Genomic DNA, 17,458 nt, shown 5'->3' with positions numbered 1-17,458 from the left:
AAAATCTGTTTGTTTAATTTCCTGTACGGGTTTTTTCTCGTGTTTTTTGTGCACAGTCGCAGCACTGTGCCATTCCTGCTATGGGAGAAATGCACCGGGAATGCGTGGTAACTGCGTTAGCCTCTGGGGCCGTGCTGCCTTGGAGGCTGATGCAGGTTCACCCCGTGCCATAGGTGCTGCCGAGTCGCGCTGTGGGACCGGGAGAGCTGCAGGGGTCACTGCGGGGCCCCGCACGGGCTCTTTCTGGGTACAACCCTCAGCTGCAGAGCACCCTGAGAATGCCGGGCTGTGCTGGCTCTGCAGCTCGGGGCGGAGGGAGGTGGCTGAAGCGGAGCCGACAGCGTGGCTTTAGCGCAGCAAACACCAGCCACAGCAACAAGCCCACAGCTTCAGTGCTGAGCTGGGGGTGAACTCGCCCCCCACCCACTCAGGTGCTCGGCGAGGAGCTGCTGGGTGCTTCTGTTTGGAAAAGATGCTCAAAAAGAGCCAGGATGGCTTTACAAGTGAAAAATAGAGTTTTTATTCAGTGCTTGAATAGTTAATTCATGTCAAGGTAACGTCCCATCCTTCACTGCACAGTGTTTGCAGTGACAGGAACAGTTATTAAAGCGAATACCCTGCTTTACCTATGGAGTAGGGTTATATGCAGTATGTATTTATATAGCTATAAATAGATTTATGGTATATATATGTATATAGCATATAAACAGCTTTGCGCTCACAGCATACAATCTTTTCTCTACCGAATTGCATTCAGAGAATTGTAATGGCATGCAGGAGCATGGCTGAGGTGCAGTCAGTGCTGGAGAAGGTTGTTCTGCCGTTTGGTTTACGAAATCTGCTCTGTGGCCTGGGGCTGTCGGCGCTGCAGCAAGGGGAGGGGGCTGGCTGCTGCCCGGCTGTGCTGGGCACGGGGGGCTCCTGCTGTGCCCAGGCTGGGGGACAGGCAGGACGGGGACATTTCCACCCCGCAGGGTGAGGGAAAGGTGGTAAAGAGAGCGGCTGCCGCAGGGAGCCCCCGAACGCCCCAGGCCCCTCTCCTGCCCCTGCTCCCATCGCCTCTCTCCCCACAGCACCAAGGGCTCCTGGGGAGGAGCGCGGCACTGCAGCCGCTGCGTCGGGGTCAGGCTGGGCTTCGGCAGTCGTCCTTCCACGCGCCGCTGGGACCATCTTGGGCTAAAGCGAGTGGGGGGCCGGCGAGCCCCCGAGCGGGAAGGGAGGCAGGGTCTCTGCGGCGGGGGGGGGCTGCGGCGGCCGCTCACTTGGGCTGGGGCGCGATGATGACGTTGCGGTAGCCCTTCACCCCCGTCAGCTTGTCGCTCTCGAAGTCCACCATCAGCTTGCGCAGCCCCGTCTGGCGCGGCACGAAATCCAGCCTGAACTTGGCCTCCGCCTGCGGCTCCACGGGCTCCTCGCTGGGGGAGGGTGGGGGGTCAGCGGGGCGGCCCCTCCCGCCCGGCGACCCGTCACCCTCCCTGTGCCCGCGGTGCCGCAGCATGGCGCGGGAACCTGGGAAGCAGGGACCCCCCGGGCATGGCAGAGCCCCCCTCCCCAGCGAGGCGTGGGGCAGAGATGCTCCGAGCCCCCGCAGGGACCAGCGGAGCCCCAGCTCCCGCTGTGCCCAGAGCGGAGCCGGGCACCGGGGCCGCCCTCCCCGGGGGGCTCCGGGCACAAAAATCCGCCCCTGCCCCAACGGCCCGGTCAGGTGAAGGGGGGAAAAGCTCTTACAGCTCCTTGATCTGCTGCCCGTCGGTGAGGCCGGTGCCCTCCACCACGAACACGCAGTTGTTCAGGGGGGCTGCGAGGGGGTTCACCAGGCTGATCTCTGCCACCAGCTTCCGCTTCTGCATCGGCTCCCCTAAAATCTGCAAGCAGGCGAGGTTGGACCCCCAGCACCGCCCCGCCTGGGGGCCGCGGTGCTCCCCCTGCCCCCAGCCTGGCGGGGCGGAGGCAGGTCCGTGGGGAGCAGGTCCTCGGGGATGCAGCCCCACTCTGCGATGCAGGACCTGCTGCCCCAGCCCCACCACGGCGGGGTCGCCGCAGCCCCAGGGCTCGGGTCGCTGGGACCGGTTAGTGATTGCAGCAACCCCCGTCAGTGTCCCCCCCCAGACCCGCCCGGGACAGGGCGCTGGGCCCTTACCCTGATCTTGATCTCTGGATTCTGGATGTAGACATCCCTGATGGCCACGACGACATCGCCAGTCTGGTACTCAGTCAGGAGAGCCACCACCTTGATGAGGTTGTCCTGGGTCAGGCTCTGCCCGTACTTCTCGTACAGCACACGCAGGGGCACGCTCTTCTCTGAAGGGGAAGCAGAGCAGGATCAGGGCTTGCCCCCTCCCCAACCCAGCGCTGCACCCGGCGGCTGCTGGGATGGTCTGGGCTCCCCAGGAGCTTCTCCAAGCGCCTTGCAAGGACGGGAAGGTCTTGGGGGCGCTGGGGTCCCCGCAGCACTGGGGATACTCCTGTGGGGAAGGGGCAGCGTGGGGTGGGCATGGCACCACGAGTCTACGAACAAGCCTGTGCTAATCACTTCCCAAAGAAAAGAGATTGTATTCAGCTGTCATCAACCCCCAGATTGCTGGTGTTTCCCAGACGAGCTGCAGACACCTGCAGCCAGTCACCCTGTGCCCAGCTGGGTCCTCGGGGTGCTGCGGGGGTGCCGGGTGCTGGTGCCGCTCCCACCCATGCAGGGAAGCAGGGCTGCGAGCGCCCGGCTCGGGCCCACGGGGAGGGAGCTCGCAGCCTGGCCAGGGCTCCAGAACCAGGCGCCAGAAGTGACGTTAGGGCGTGGGGAGGGGAAGGAGCCATGTGCCAGGGCAGGACCCCGGGGATGTGCCTGCACCGGGGCCCCGGAGGGGCTTCGCCAGCCCTTCGCAGCCGGTGCTGGCAGCGGGAGGCAGCCCGGCTCCCCGGCAGCTGCCCTCACTCAGCTCCGAGCATTGTTTATCCCAAAGCCCTTCGGGAAGGAGGCTGAAGGCAACCAGCTGCAGAGCCGTCCTGGGGAAGGACCCTGGAGACGCCGTGGCTGCTGGAAGCGAAGCCCGGCGTTCCCGGGGCAGGACCTGAAGCGCCGCAGCGTCGGCTGAGGCTGCGGGGAGAGGGACGGGCCCGGCACCGCTCCGGCTGGGCTCCCCGCGCCGGCACAGAGCGCAGGGGTTCCCTAAAGGCGGCAGTCTGGGGAGTCCTGGGGTCTGTATTCCCAGGCAGGAGCTGGGGGAGAAGCTTCAGGAGCTTGTAGGTAAAGCTTCAGAGAAAGTGATGTTGGATTAACTTGTGGATGGGAACGTTAAAGACCCTAAAGGCCAGCGGGGCTCCTCCAGCAGGCTGGGCAACGCACGGCCCCCGCTGTCCCTGTCTGGCCCCGCAGAAGGCTCCAGAGCAGCTCTGCAGGCGCTGGTACCGCCCGTGCCGACATCGTGGGGAGGGGGTGCCAGCATGAGCAAAGGCAGCGTCCTGCTTCCCTCTGCGGTGGCGAGAGCGGGCACATTCGTTATTCCCTTAATGCGGCTCAACAAATAGCAGAGAGCCGAGCGCTGCATTTGTTATGGGCCCTGTTAGGAAAGCAAATCTTGGCGTAGATTAAAAATTAGGCTGTTCCAGGACAGCAGATGTATTACGTTTCCAAGCCCTGAAGGGTCTGTGGAAAACTAACATAAATCAAAACTCTTCTTTAATTACCAGGTGGTAATGCTAATTTGAAACAAAGGCAAATGAAGGTTCAGCAGGCCCGCGCCAGGAGAGCTCTGTGGCGAAACGCTGTGAGATGTCGCGCCTGCCCCAGGAGGAGCCGCCGAGAGCTTCAGTGCTGCTGTGACCAGCCTGGGACCGAGCTATGGGAGCTGACCCGGGGTCAGGTCCCGCTCTCCCTGCCTGTGGGAAAATCCTGCCGGAGAGACCAGCCTAGCAAAGCAGAGGCGTATGGAAGAGCAAGAGAGGGATGCAGATGAGTGCGACAGAGCGCCCTGGGACAACAGCCTTGGGATGCGCACAGCTTGCTCCCTCGGCATGACGGATGCAATGGCAGTCACTTTTGTCCTGCTCTAAATGCCTTTCCAGCCCCCTGCCTGAGCAATGTTCCTTATCCTTTCATCAAAGATCAAAAATCCACAGTGGCAGAGAAATAAGGAGGAAGCCCCTGAAGGAGGCATCGCTCACCGAGCAGCCTTGTGAGGGAGCTGCAGCTCACACGAGCCCCCGCCAGCCTGGGGCTTTGCCCACCAAGGTGGTCGCTGGTGAACGGTGGTGACGTGGCATGGGGCTGCCGGATGGATAAACGCGCCAGCAGCGGCTCTGGGTGCTGGCTGTCCCTGCCTCCCAGCCCCAGACCATGCTTCAATGCTGCCGTTATTCCATGGGATTAAACAGAAACCTCCGATTGCTGCCCCACGCCAGCCCGGAGCGTGCTGACCTGAGGAACCGGCGGCGGTACAACCGGAGGGGGTACCACAACCCCTGCAGTGCTGGGCAGGGCCAAGCTGGAGAAGCAAGGACAGGGAAGGCCGAAAGTGAAACTGGCCCTTGGCTCGCACCGTGTTTTCAGGGAGGTCGGCGCTGACCCCCAGGTCCCAAGCGGGGCGGCGGGGCTCTGTGCGAGCCTGCAGCCCTTCCCGCTGGTCCCGGCCGACCCCCCGGCGGGACGTGCCCGGCTCTTATTGCGGCTCAGCTGTTGTGTGTGCAGAGCGGGCGGCTGCGACCGGGGTTTCCTCTCTGGAAAGCTGTCGGCACAGAGCCCTGACCCGGCGGCGGTGGCTGCGAGGGCTGCCCCGGCCAGCACAGTGGTGCTCTGCTGGGGGGACCCCTCCCTGGCACTGTGGCCTCGCCACAGACCCCGGAGAGGCAGCTGAATACGGGAAAATTGCTGACCTGACCCCAGCCCTCACCGAAGCATCCTCTCCTTGCTGCCAGCAGGTCTCTTACCTGCCCGGGGCGCGAGGGTGACATTCAGCAGGTCCTTCATGCCGCACTGGGGCCCGACGGTGCCATTGTAGCTGGCGGTTCGAGCGCACAGCATGAGCCTGCAGACTCGCTCTGTGTCTGTGTTGTTGTTGATGACGGCGAAGACGCTGAAGTCGCAGCCGTTGTTTGCGCCCTCCGACAGCTTGATCTTGAGGTGCAGCCCCTCGTCCTCCTCCCTGAGAGAGCTCTTCTCGCGCTCTGCCTTCGCAAACACCTCTCTCTCCTTTTCAGACCCTGCGGAGCATGAAAAAAAAGGTACCAGGAGGGCATGGTCCGGGCTGCTTTGCCCTGATCCCTGGAGTCCTCCTGGTGCAGTTGCTGCATTAATTAATCGTTTCCCCACTCTGTTTTCCAACAGCCACCCCCCCGGGGCATCTCTGTCCCTGCTGCCACCCCGTACCCTCCGGGTACTTGTAGGTGTGGGTGATGTCCTCCCTGCTGTCCCTGCCCACGCTCTTGGTGCTGATGTTCTTCCCCACGACCGAGGAGTGGGTGCTTTTCTTCTGCGACCCGTCACGCTGCACCACCCAGTACACCACGTCGGCGTTCACCTCCGCGAAGACGAAGGGGATGTCGTACTTCAGCTGCAGGTCGCCCTCCTTGATGGCTCTGACGGGGGCTGGCCCGCAGCAGAAGACCCCTGCAGGGAGCGGAGCCACTGTCACCGCCCCCGGTTCGGCCACCGCAGGGGCAAGATGTGGTCGTGGCGGGGGGAGACCCTGCCGTGCCGGGGACGTGGGGTGGGACGGAGCACCCGCGCTGCGCGTGCCGTACCTTCGCTCTTCTCCTGGGGCGTTGGGTCCAGTGCCTGCCACCCGTCGTAGCCGGGTGCCAAGTCTGGACGGGCCATCCAGGACTCCACCCAGCAGTGGAAGTTCCTGCAAGGGAAGCCAGGACGTAGGGGCCTCCGCCTCCCCCAGCGCCCGCTGGGCTCCGGGGCAGGGCTGGGAAGGGGCAAACGCTGCCCCGGGGGTGGGCAGGCGGGGCTGCCGCCGTGCCGCTCACCAGATCATGTCCCTGGAGCGCCGGTCCTCCTCCCCCGTCTCGCTGAGGTAGCGGTCGATGACCAGGTTGCCGTTGGTGTCATGGGCTGAGTTGTAGTTGGTGACCACCCGGCTGGGGATCCCCAGGCACCGCATGACTGCGGAGGCAGGGCAGGGTGAGATGGGGTCCCGGCACTGGGGGTCCCGGGTTTGCACGGCTCCTGTCCCAGGCAGCCCCAGGTTTGCACAGCCCCGGGTTTGCGCGGCTCCTGCCCTTCCCTTTCCCCCTCAAAGGGGTGCCCGGGGACTGATCCCCAGGACGAGCCGGTTCCTGCAGTTGCTGTGGGACTCGGTGTGCCGCAGGCGAGGCGGGTGGCACGCTGCACTGACAGTCTGCCTGGTTTTGATATTGCAGTAGAAAAAAGGCACAAAAGCGGCTGCGAGTGCTTTTGAGGGAGTGCATGGGCAGCAGCGTGCTGCAACCTCTTATTTAATCTCACAGCTGCCTTTTACCGCGAGCGGAGCTCCCTGGGGAACAGGGAGGTAGTTATAACGCTTCAAAGGAAGGCTATAAACTTCTGTGAGTCGCAGAAAATCCACTTTAGTTTTCTGCTATTTCTCTCCTCTAAAAAGGATCTCGTATATCTGTGATATATAAATGCACATGTGCACTCATACAAACCCGCAAGTGCAGCATTTTTCTCAGGGCGAAACTGCGCGAGCGTGCAAGTGCGTGTGTGCACTTCTCAACAGAAGCGAGCCTGGAATTTTTCTTCTCTTTTGCCCCAGCCCGACTGCCCCGGTGGCAGTGAAATTATTTTGATCTCAGTGGATTCATGACTTTATTGCAAACTTGACCTTAAAGCCACTTTCCTTCTCCTGGGCCATGCGTCCAGCCCTTCCCTCTCTGCCTGGCCAGGGAGGCAGCGCTAATTGAAACGCCAGCCCTCTTCTATCATCTTTTCCCCTCCATTTCCTGACAAATTAGAATAACAAAGAGCTTAATTGCTAAGCAATCATGGCAGGCTGATTGTAATCAGCCCCGGTTCCCTCCTGCTGCAGCACAGGGAGCAGGTGGAGGGCAGGGGGCCGGGGTGGGACATGGGGGACACGGGTGACCCCATCCTGCGGGGAAGGGGAGATGGGAGCCATCTGCTCTCACCGGTACACGCCACGGCAGCGAAGACCCAGCACTGGCCGTACTTGACTGGTTGGCACCCAAACTTCTTCCACCTCTTGAGAATATCCACGCTCCCGATCCAAGCCATCGGGCTCATCCCGTCTTCGTAATGGTTGTCCCACCGCCCCGCCAGCACCCCCCGGTCCTCGTCGTTACAATTTACCTGCGGCAGGACAAGAGGGGCTGCGATGGACGGCCGGCCGGGCGCGGAGGGGCAGGAGCAGGCTGGTGAGGGAGGGAAAGTGCCTTCCCCCAGCTCACACGTGCTGTCACCCCCATGAGCCATCCCGGAGCCGTGCAAGAGCTTGCCGGGATGCAGGCGGCCGCAGTGCAAGAGCGTGCATCCCGGCGCACTGGGGATGAACAGGTGGGATGGAGAGGCTGTAATTGGGATGTGCTAATTGGGGATGGATTTTAGAAACCCGTCCTCCTGCCTGGGAGGTTGGGTATGATTATCACCTGCAGCAGCCAGCGAGGAGCAAAGGCTGCTCCTGGGATGGCGCATCCCCACCTCTGCTCTTTCTCTCCTTTTATAAGGATCTTATATATGTGATGTAAGAGCAAGAGCAGGAAAGGTTGTACAGGGGATGTGAACCACCTTGGGGAAGGAAACTGGTGTAACTGGGGCAGGGAATGGCAAAGGCCACCTCTCTGTCACAGCTGTAGTTGCAAGCTGTAGCCGGGGAGACAGCAGGGGAGTGTTTGCACCCTGGGGGACGTGGGGAGCCTGGGGACACCCTGCCGGGCGCGCGGGCGGCCAGACCCCCCGCGGGACTCACCATGGCGCTCACCACCCTGCCGATGTACACGGGGTCGTTGCGGCGGGAGCAATCCTGATTTTGGTCCCTCAGGAATTTGGGGTTTGTGTCCAGCAGCTTGAGGCAGATGGACAAGATGTCGTCCTCGAACTGGTGCAGAGCGGGGAGAAAAGGTGTGTGAGGTCCCCACGGTGCGGGGGGGCTCTCCCGCCTCCATCCTCCCTCCCTGGCTCGCCCCGATGCCCCTGCAAGCAGAGCTGCTGGGCACCCGGGGGTCACGGGCCCCCTCCCCAAGCTAGCACCGCTGAGTGACGTCCCCCATTGGTGTCACCACGACCAGGCGCTGGCGCTGTGGCCGGCGGAGGCTCAGCCTGCGAAGCCCAAGGGTGAGCTCCCGCCCTTGCGCCGGGGCCGGATCCTGCTTCCTGCAGCCGCCGCTGCACAGGGGTCAGGCACGGACCTGACCTCTGGGGAAAACCACCTATTTCCCATCACTGGGTGAGTCACAGCCCTTCCCCGAAGCGAGGCGCCGATCCTGCGGGGGCCACAGGCACCCCCGCTCCCACCAGCCCCTCCGGGACAGCCCGGAGCTCGGGGAGGGCGGCCGGGCTCCCCCAGCATGGCCGCGGGGGGCTGCAGCCTGGGGCGCGGGCGCTGCCTTATCGGCATGGCCAGCAGGGCACTGGGGAGCGCGTTATCGGGCGCCGGCTCCTGGCACAGCATGGCCACCCCGATTAGCAGCCTGCGGCCCCGGGGCCCCAAGAGCCGTGCAGGAACGCTCCCCTCGCTCTGCCACGCTTCGAGCTCAGCGCGTTCCCCTCTCGGAAGCGAGATCTTAGTTTGTCCCACAGCTGCGTGGCGGGGCTGCGTTCTCACCCTGGCTGCGTTTGGGGTGCACGTTCGGGGGGACACACGTGGCACCAGCCCCCACAACCTGCACCGCCAGGGCTGCACGGGCTGGGCTCGCCGGGGGCCCCGGGGGCCGTGCCCCGCTCACCTGGCCGAAGTTCCAGGGGGTGGAGGTGATGTAGTCGCGGGCGCCCTGGTAGATGAGCCCCTGCTGGCACAGCACGTACTCGCGGCGCTCGTCCTCGTCTCGGAGGAAGACCGTGTCCTCTGCGGGGAGAGCAAAGAGATGGGGACGGGGACAGGGCTCTGCCCCGCACCCCCCGGCCCTGCTCAGGGCTCCCCCCTCCCCAGGGATGTGCCGGGCAGCGACCAGGGACGGGTCTGGTGGGAAATGAGGCAACAGGGGCTGGAACTGCTCCCGTCTGAAAAAGCTGCTGGAGAATTTCAACCCGGTTTGATTTGAGCTGATGGGAAAATTTCAGCAGGCTTGTGGTTTTCTTTTCCATTCTTCCTCATTTCTCTCTTTCTTTCCTCCCTTTTGTTTTACGGAGTCGGGTCTTTTCCCAGGAGGGGAAACCTCTCTGGTGGGAGAAGCGAGCAGTGGGGCTGAGGTCACAGCTGAAGCCATTTTGCTCGCACAGCAGTTACTGCTGGAAAAATCACTATTTACTGGAAACGTTTTCAGGAAAAAACCCAACACATACATCCCCAGCGCCAGGGCTTGGCACAGCCCTGGGCGAGTAGAGCTTCCTAAAGCCCCTTATCTCGGTGGAGCCAGCACCAAGCCTTTGGGATTCAGGAAATCGGCCGTTTCAGCCCAGGCCTGGCCGGTGGAGCGGGGCAGCTCCAGGCTGCTCCTCGGGGCAGAGGAAGGATGTGGAGAGATGAAAATCCTGGCTGTTGTTTGCCCGGTGTTGTTAAACCGGTGGTGTTAAACCCTGCAGTACTGGCTGCCCAAATTTCACAGTGGGGTGCCCGGCCCGGGGCAGGAGGGGGCGGGCAGGACTGGGCCAGGTGGGGGCAATTAATTAGAGCCAATTAGGGGTTTTTCCTCTGCCTGCAGCCTGGCCAGGAGCTGCTGCCGGGGGCTGCCCAGGGCTTCACACCAGCACCGCAGAGGTGAGCTCCTGCGGGGCGTTGCATGGTGGGGGCAGCCCGGACGGGGCGTTGGGTGTTTGGGGTGCTGGCAAAGGGGCTGCGCGTGTTCTGGGGTGGGGGAACGTGCTCATGGCCCCGACCTGCTGCAGGGACCATGCGGAGGTGGAAGCAAAGTGGGGATTTCTGCTTAGACCTGAGCTCAGCCCCAGGCAGGGCTTGGGGTGCCAGGGCCCGCAATGGGGTGAGACCCCCAGGGATGTGCTGGCCTGGCAGAGCTGGGAGGCAGCTCGTGCTCCTCTTACTTGGGAACCCCTGGTCTCAGGAAGGTGAAAGCCTCACCTGGGTGCCAGGCGTTAAAGAGCAGAACAAAGTCGCCGATGTGGCAGCTGGTGCCCTGGTAGCCGGTGGAGGTCTCCAGCGTCAGACTGTAGCGGCCGACGCGGGCGCTGGTGGGGGAGCAGAGTGAGACGGAGAGGGAGCCCCCGTGCTGCTGCTGGACCACGGCGCTCCAGCCCGACTCCTCCGGGAAGTCGGTCACGGCGAAGTGGGACCTGGTTCCCGACGTCTCGATGGGGCAGGGCCCTGCCAAGAAGGAGCACGTCAGCTCTCCCAGTGGCCCTGGGAGCCCTGCGCTGTGGGGGCTGCGCCAAGGGACCTGCCCCGCGGTGCTCCCGTGCCCTCTGCCCTGCGGCGGCTGCCCGGACCTCGGCTCTTGCAGCCCAGGGCCGTTTGCTGTTTGGTTGTCGGGTATCGGGGGCACAGGGCAGCCCAGCCGTGGGAAGCTCGGCCACGTCTCTTGCTCTTTGGGAAGCAGCAGGACGGAGGGACTCGCCCTGTGGGTGCCCCAGGGCCAGGAGAGCGGAGGGGGTGCTCACCCCAGTGCCCGCCCCAGGGCCACGGCTCGTGCCCAGCCTGGGAACGGCTCAGCTGCACCCGCTCAGAACCGCCAAGTCCCTGTGCCCGTGCAGCCTGGTCCTGCCACACAGCGCGGCATGGGGTCCCCGGCAGAGCCCGGCTGCCAATGCCGGAGCCCCCCTCGCCGGGGTGCTCTCAGTGGGAGCCCCGTCACATGTGTGCAGCTTCAGGCGTTGCTGCAAACATCGCACGATTAGCGATTACATCAGTGGCTGCAGCACTCGAGCCGAGGACAGCGTGATCCCTGCCGGCCCCTCCGAGCACCCGGCTGCGTCCAAGCCACCTGCGCCGAGCCAGCTCCAAACACCGCTCCTCGGGGGAGCGGTGACGCCCAGCCCCAACCGAGCGCAGCTCCATGGCGATGCCGGTGCCCGCGCAGGGCTGGCCAGCAGCCGGGGCAGCGGTGCCGCCGCGGTCCGCTCTCCCTGCCGGGAGCACAGCCTCGGCTGGTGCCCTGCCAGCCTTCGCCCGCAGCGTGGGCAGGACGCCAGGCGAGTCACCAAAAATACTCATGAACTCATGAGAGTGACACAGTTTCTCCTCTCTGTCCTTTCGGGGAGGCCAGGCTGAGCTAACCCTGTCCTTTTGGCAAAGGCCAGCCTGGCGCTGCTGTGGGGACGGGCAGCCACGGGACCTGCCGCCGCCTCCTCCTCCCTGCCTGCAAAACCCGTGGCATCCCCCCCGGGGCCCCAAGCGCCTGAGCAGGGCTCTTCAAACACGGCCGCTTTAAAAATACGGGCTCTATTTTTGCAGAGCTGTTTGAGCGGAAGGTGGCATGTGGCCTCGCTGTCCGGGGGGGGGGGCAGGTCTGGTGGCCCCTGCCCTGGCTGCACCTCGCCAGCCCCGCTGAGGGATGTGCGGGGCCACCTCCGGTGGGGCCGCGCGGCTGCGTCCTTTGCAAGAGCTGAAGCACTTTTGCCCTTTTTCTGCAAGCTCCGGGACTGCGCTCCAGCCCGACGGCAGCTGCTGCCAGCCTGTGCCTTGGCCTCGGGGGGCTGCACTCTGGGGCTTCTCCTCGCTTGCAAAACCAGCCTGGGGTCGCCTGGGGTGCAGCAAGACCTCGTAAAAACCTGGCAGGTTTGAGCGGTGGGCAGGTGGACCCCTGCCACAGCTGCCTTGGGACCAGGGGAGCTGCCAGTTTAGGGTGAAGCTGGTGGGTGCTGGGTTCGTGTTTGTCACCCCAGGGCGCAATCGGAGCTTTTCGGATAAAAGAAAAGGAGCGTTTTACACTGCGAGAAAACCCAGGTGCAGTTTCACTTTGAGTTCTGGCCTGGTTGACTCAGCAGGATGCTGCAGCCCCAAAATAACTCTTGCCCAAGAAAGAGTTTCCTCTCCCTTTGCTCAGAGCTGGCAGGGGCCGAGCCCCTGCATGGTGGCTGCACCCAGCTCCGGCCACGGGAGCAATGTCCCTGTCCCCACTGCTCCCAGCAGGCTCTCGCCAGGGCTACAGCAACAGCGGGAGAAGCCCCTGGCACGGAGCCACAGGGACCTGTCGGAGGCTGCGCCCGGTTCCCGTGTCCCGGCTCCGGCACCGCTCGGGGGGAGGCGCAGCGGGGCTGTGCGCTGGGGAGGCTCAATGGGAACGTTCCCTTTCTCCAGGGTTTGTGTTCCCTGAGCAAACCCTGCTCCAGGGATGTCTGAGCGACAGGGGCAGGGCTGGCTGGGTAGAAAGACCATCAGCAAAAGCCCTGTGAAACCTTCTGGCTGAAAGGATTCGCTTTTGCTGATGTTTCTCAGAAGGGCAAGAGGCTCGGGTGGGTTCCCTGGCCGCAGCCAAGGCACTGCCCGGTGAGCTAGCGGCTCCGGCGTGGCCCCGAGTCTGGCTCGGCCGCAGGGAGGAGGAGGAGGCGGCAGCAGCAGCTTTTTGTTTTATTTCTTTATCACTTCCCTTCAGCTCTTGTTATGGAGCCGAGTTTCTACCTTTTCTCTCCGTCTTGGTATAAGAGCTGTGCACAGCACCAGCCTCTGCCGGGAGGGGACGGGGGGGACTGCACGAGATGGGGCAGGTGCCTCAGCGCAGCACCCGCGTGAGCACGGGGCGAGCAGGGGCAGGGGGCAGCTCGGCCCGCGGCAGGCGCTCGCTCGCGGCGCAGGGCACGGTGGCACTCACCCGTCTCGACGTTGAAGGCGAGTTTGTCCACGCCCTCCTCATAGCCTCTGCCCGAGAAGTGCAGGGTGATGGTGAAGGGCTGCCCCCGCCGCACCACCAGCTGCTGGCAGCCCATCTCCGCCGTCCGGTGCTCCCGGCCGTTGCGCTCGCACTGCAGGTCCCATGTCTCCAGCACCAGATCTGCAAAGGCAGCAGCGCGTACAGCTCTCCCCTCTGCCGTGCGTTCCCAGGGCGCAGCCGTGCCCTGCACACGCAGCCCCCGCTTTTGGGCTGGCAGGGATTGCTACTACCCCCACCCTGAGCACTGAGTTTTTGGACCTTGGTGCTGGGGTTTGGCAGCCTCCTCCACCCAAGCAGCCCTGTCCTCCCCCAGTGTGCCCAGCACAGCCCAGGGCGCTGTGGCCGTGCTGGGCTCTGAGCATCCCTCCTGGAGGGCTCTGCAGGCTGGGCTCGCATCGCACGCTGTGAGCCCACCGGGGCAGGGGCAGAGGTCCTGCAGCCAGCTGGCAGCCGAGCTCACGGCAAAGTGCTGCCCTCCCAACCAAACTGTGCCATATTTCTTGTGCCGCGGTGCTGCCCTCCATGGTATCTCCACGGAGGAGGGGCACCGTGTGCTGCCAGAGCCGTGCCAGGTCCACGGCTCACGGCATCCAGCGCTAGAGCAAAGCCCAGCGCTCATCTCCGCTTTCTGGGAGGCGTGGGGCCTGTTGGCCGGGGTTTCTGTCTGTGTGCCCCCACCCCAAATGAGCGCCGCTGAGCCCGGAGAACGCCAGGGATGGTTCTGTGCCCCAGCCAGGCCGAGGGCAGCTCTCCGGCAGCTTTACTGCTCCGCGACTTGCTGACAAATTGGAGAGACGGACCGTAAATTCAGTGACAAAGAGGGTGTCTGATTCCCTGGCCTCAGGCGCTCTGCTCTGCCTCCCAGCCCAGGCAGGGCTGCGTGCCGGAGCAGCCGCCCCAGGCGCTGCGCTGGAGCGATGCGATATCGTTCATCATTGCTCAAGGCCAGTGACCCGTGAATGCTATACCGTCAGCCAGAATAAGCAAAAGCGTTTAGTGCAGGAGAGCACGCAGGGAGCTCGGTGCCAGCCAGGGTCTGGGGCAGCTCGGAGGGGCGATGCTTGGCTCGCCGCCCCTATGCCATGGCTCTCGTGGCTGTGCCCTTCCTGGTGCCAGCAGTGGCACTCACCGAGCCCTCCTTGGGCCGGTACCAGATGGAAATGGCTGACCCTGAGCTCGCCATTCCCAGAGCTAAATGGAAACCCCACTCCTGGCTCTCCGGGTATGACGACCCCGCAGGGCACATCCCGGGTAGGCAGTCGGGCTCATTGCTGGTCCCCGCTGCACTGCGGGAGCTGCTGCGGACAGCCGGGACTGTCCATAAATAAGGGCAGGGTCCCTCCAGCCGGTCCATCGGGACCCTGGGGCGGGGACAGAGCCCAGAAAGGACCTTTTCCTTGCTGCCTCTCCCTTTGTAAGCAGAAGCACAGCTCTGTGCTACAGCACGTGAACTGTGTGAGTGCACGCGTCGCTGGCACTGAGCCAAACTCATTGTAAATAAGTGTGTTAAGAGAACATGACTGGGGCTCCTCCTTGTCCCACTCACCCAGGGTTATTGTCCTCAGTGGATTTAGCAAAAAGCTGATTTTCAAAGCACAGGTGTCTCTTCCCAAACTGATCAGTGCCAAGAGATGGGCAGGGAGGGGGCTGCGGTGCCACCAGGGCGTGCAGACAGCAGCAGGGTCCCAGGCACGGCCGTGCAGGAGCAAGGGCTGCCCAAGGTGTAGTGGCTCAGCTTCATGCCAGGAGCTGGCGGTGCCTGTGTGAGCACTGCCCAACCCCAGGGACCCGTGTTGGCATCCCTGCTGCGGTGCTGGGAGCCCGGTGAGCCGGGAAAGTCCGCGGCGCTGCCGGGCACCAGGGCAGAGCGATGCCGTCTCACCCCGAGGGCTGTGCACCCATCAGTATCGCACAGTCCCGTTTCCTGGGTCTTTGGAAACAGCTCTGTGGGAGGCAGGGGGTGTCTTTGCTCCCTCACACAAGCTCTGAAAAGCCACCCACGTGGAGGAATTTCTGAAGGCCAGAGCGTTACTTCTGACCGAGCCTCCAGAAATCTTCCTTAAATCAGGGTGGGACGTAGGCACAGGTTCCTAGTCCAGCTATCAACACTGTTCTCCGAGAGCACTGCAAGCTTTAAATAGCACCAAACTTCATTCTGCAAATACTGGCGTTGCTCCGGCCGGCGGAGAGCGTGTACGTGCGGAGGGAGGGAAGGGAGCAGACCCTGCCCGAAACCACGCTGTTCTTGTCGCCGCCGTCCGCTGTTTTAGTCTTTCCCGTTCCCTGCCGCCCTTTGCTTCAGCTGAGAGTTCAGTGAGCCGGCGCTTGCGGCAGCTCGCAGGAAAGCAGGCGAGCAGTTAACGGTGAAGGTGCCGCCGAGCCCCGGCTGCGGGAGCGCTTCGCTCCCGGGCGCCCGGCGCAGGGGCCGGGCCGGCGGCGCTCCGGACCGGACAGCGCTCCCCGCGGGCCAGAAACCCCGGGCACCTGCGGGGGGGATCGTCCTGCGGTCTTACCTTCGGCCATGGTGCCTGGTCCTGGTCCTGGTCCTGGTCCTGGTCCTGGTCCTGGTCCTGGTCCTGGTCCTGGTCCTGGTCCTGGTCCTGGTCCTGGTGCCGGGGGAGCTGCCCCTCAGCGCCCGCCGCCCGGCCCCGCCGCTCGCTCCATTTATACCGCGCCCGCCGCCGCCGCGCACACCCCCGCGGCCGGGATGGCGGAGGGAAAGAAAGGGAAAACAAAGTTTCCAGGAAACGGAGTGGTTTCGGTCCCACCTATTTAAAACAACCACCAAAAAAAAAAAAAAAAAAAAAGTGGCCGGGGGCTCAGCTCCCGCCCAGAAGCCCCGGCCCCTGCCCGCGCCCCCTCGCCGCCGGCCCCCGGAGCCTCCCCCGGGCAGCGGCTGGAAACGCTGCCGGTTAAGAGGAGGGAAAAAAAGTGGGGGGAGGAGAGGGGCTGTGCAGTTCACATCGAGGTGCCAGAAACTTGAGGAATGTTTTCTCCTTATAAAGTTTTCTTCCCCCGTGCCTTATCTCCATACCCGGCCATTTCTGGCAAGGGATACAGCTGCTCGGGATTGCAGCAGCCAGGCCCCCTTCCCGTAAATGCATCCCTAAGAGACGTAGTGGCCAGAGGGAAAATGTGCTGGAAACTTTGCTCTTTGAGGGAAAATGTGCTGGAAACCTTGCTGTTTGCTCCAGGGCACGGCGCCCCGGGGAGGTGTGCATGGAGCAGGGACCAGTGCTTTCCCTGGCAGCCCTTGCCCCACACACCAGCTCTCCGTCTCCTGCCCAGGGGTTTTTGGCCCCATGGGACTGCCAGCAGTGCTGCCTGGCCTGGCTTGTCTCTCCCTGTGCACCCTAAGGGTGACCCAACGCTTGAGACCGCCTAACAGGGGCAGAGACCCCACACCTCCATGGGGTCTTGGGGTTTGGGAGTGCCCTTGGTGCCTGGGCAGCGGTATGGCTTGTGATGAATAAGGTCTTGAGAAGTTTCACCTCTGGAGCAGACTTTGTTTAGTTACTGGTTTTTCTTCATGTGATTTAAGCTGACCAGGGCCAGGACCAAGGATGGGTTTTGTTCCTAGTGGAGCCCCATGCCAACCTTCTTTCTCTGGCCCTTGGCTGGGTGCGATCCCACTGCAGCCCCTGTGCCGGAGACGGCTGCATGCTGGAAACCCTCCTCAGCCTGAAGGGTCCCCTGCCGCTCCCCTGGACCCCTCACCCCGTTCCTCTCCCAGAGCCCAGGAGTTTGGTGGTTGGTGTGTCGCTCCAGGGCTGCTGCGGGTACTGAGGACCCTCTTGTGGATGGCAATGTCCTGAAAGCAGTTGGGGTCCATCACTTGGCATACTCAGGGTCGCCCCACAGGGCTCACGCACGGGCTGTGCCATGCCCCGGTAAAGTCCTGCTGTCCTGGGCTGTCCCCGTGACCTGGTGTGCCCTGTCCTGGTGGCGCAGCTGGATCTGCTCCCCCGGCGCTCGGGGCGGTCCTGGCGAGGAGCCCCTGGCCACGGGCGATGCTTTCTGCTCAGGCATGCCACAGCACTGTGCTGGGAGGGTTTGCAGCAAGACGTGCAACCTCTTCCAGCTCCACAAAGGGCTTTTTGGTACAGACAGTGTCACAGTAAGGTCTGAGCACGCCAAGAGCAGACACCCAGGAAAAGCCTCGCAAGCTGGGCACTCCTGGTGTGGCTGGGCCCCAGCCCTGCTGAGGGGGCACATGGCTGATTTTGGAGCAGCGCTGCCCTGCGCTACCCTGCGTGGCAGCGGGCAGAGGGGCCCTGGAAAGGCAGCGTCCTCAGTGAAGGAGCGGAGCCGCAGTGGCTGGGGGAGCTCCCTCCTTCATCACCATCTGTGAGGGAGGCAGGGAGGGAGGTTAGAGCGAGTACAGCAAATCCTCGCTGAGGGAAAGCTCGGGGCAGCTGGTTTTAATGAAAGCCATCCAGGCACCGCTCCGCCGTGTGTGCACAGGCTGGGGGTGCGCAGGTGGTGGTGGGGGGAGCCTTGCCAGGCGCACCGTCGGTGTCGGCACTGCCCTTCTCACCCCCGCAGC

The 17,458-nt window shown here is 63.6% G+C and overlaps 2 protein-coding genes across 5 annotated transcripts in view; one reads left to right on the top strand and one right to left on the bottom strand.

Annotated features, from left to right (window-relative positions):
• RPRD1B (regulation of nuclear pre-mRNA domain containing 1B) overlaps positions 1–17,458 on the top strand; it is a 74,504-nt gene that overhangs the window by 34,396 nt on the left and 22,650 nt on the right. The window contains exon 6 of one of the 4 annotated variants that reach the window (XM_075166944.1): positions 3,685–4,921. The exons of 2 other annotated variants lie outside the window; for them this stretch is intronic. In XM_075166944.1, coding sequence (XP_075023045.1) covers positions 3,685–3,950 — 266 coding nt within the window. In that variant the 3' untranslated portion in view covers positions 3,951–4,921. Of the gene's footprint in view, positions 1–3,684; positions 4,922–17,458 lie in introns of those variants that run through there. One more of the 4 variants, XM_075166949.1, reaches the window with a different exon arrangement.
• On the bottom strand, positions 493–15,653 carry TGM2 (transglutaminase 2). The gene is made up of 13 exons (XM_075166941.1): positions 15,426–15,653; positions 12,853–13,032; positions 10,167–10,409; positions 8,878–8,996; positions 7,902–8,030; positions 7,105–7,285; positions 5,965–6,100; positions 5,734–5,837; positions 5,360–5,599; positions 4,921–5,193; positions 2,141–2,301; positions 1,729–1,865; positions 493–1,415 (listed from the first exon to the last, which is right to left on the bottom strand). The coding sequence occupies exons 1-13, from the start codon at positions 15,433–15,435 to the stop codon at positions 1,259–1,261; spliced, it is 2,070 nt and encodes a 689-aa protein (XP_075023042.1). The 5' UTR covers positions 15,436–15,653; the 3' UTR covers positions 493–1,258.

Source organism: Calonectris borealis, chromosome 17 (genome assembly GCF_964195595.1).
Source record: "Calonectris borealis chromosome 17, bCalBor7.hap1.2, whole genome shotgun sequence".
Classification (NCBI taxonomy): Eukaryota; Metazoa; Chordata; class Aves; order Procellariiformes; family Procellariidae; genus Calonectris; species Calonectris borealis.
This window is presented reverse-complemented; position numbering and strand designations above follow the sequence as displayed.

What these genes read in the sequence shown, in the direction of transcription:
- TGM2 (XM_075166941.1), bottom strand. An exon ending in GCAGGGTGGTGAGCGCCATG is followed by an intron (nt 7,286 to 7,901) that starts GTGAGTCCCGCG and finishes GTCCTGCCGCAG; the next exon opens with GTAAATTGTAACGACGAGGA. An exon ending in ATCCAGAGATCAAGATCAGG is followed by an intron (nt 1,866 to 2,140) that starts GTAAGGGCCCAG and finishes GCCTGCTTGCAG; the next exon opens with ATTTTAGGGGAGCCGATGCA.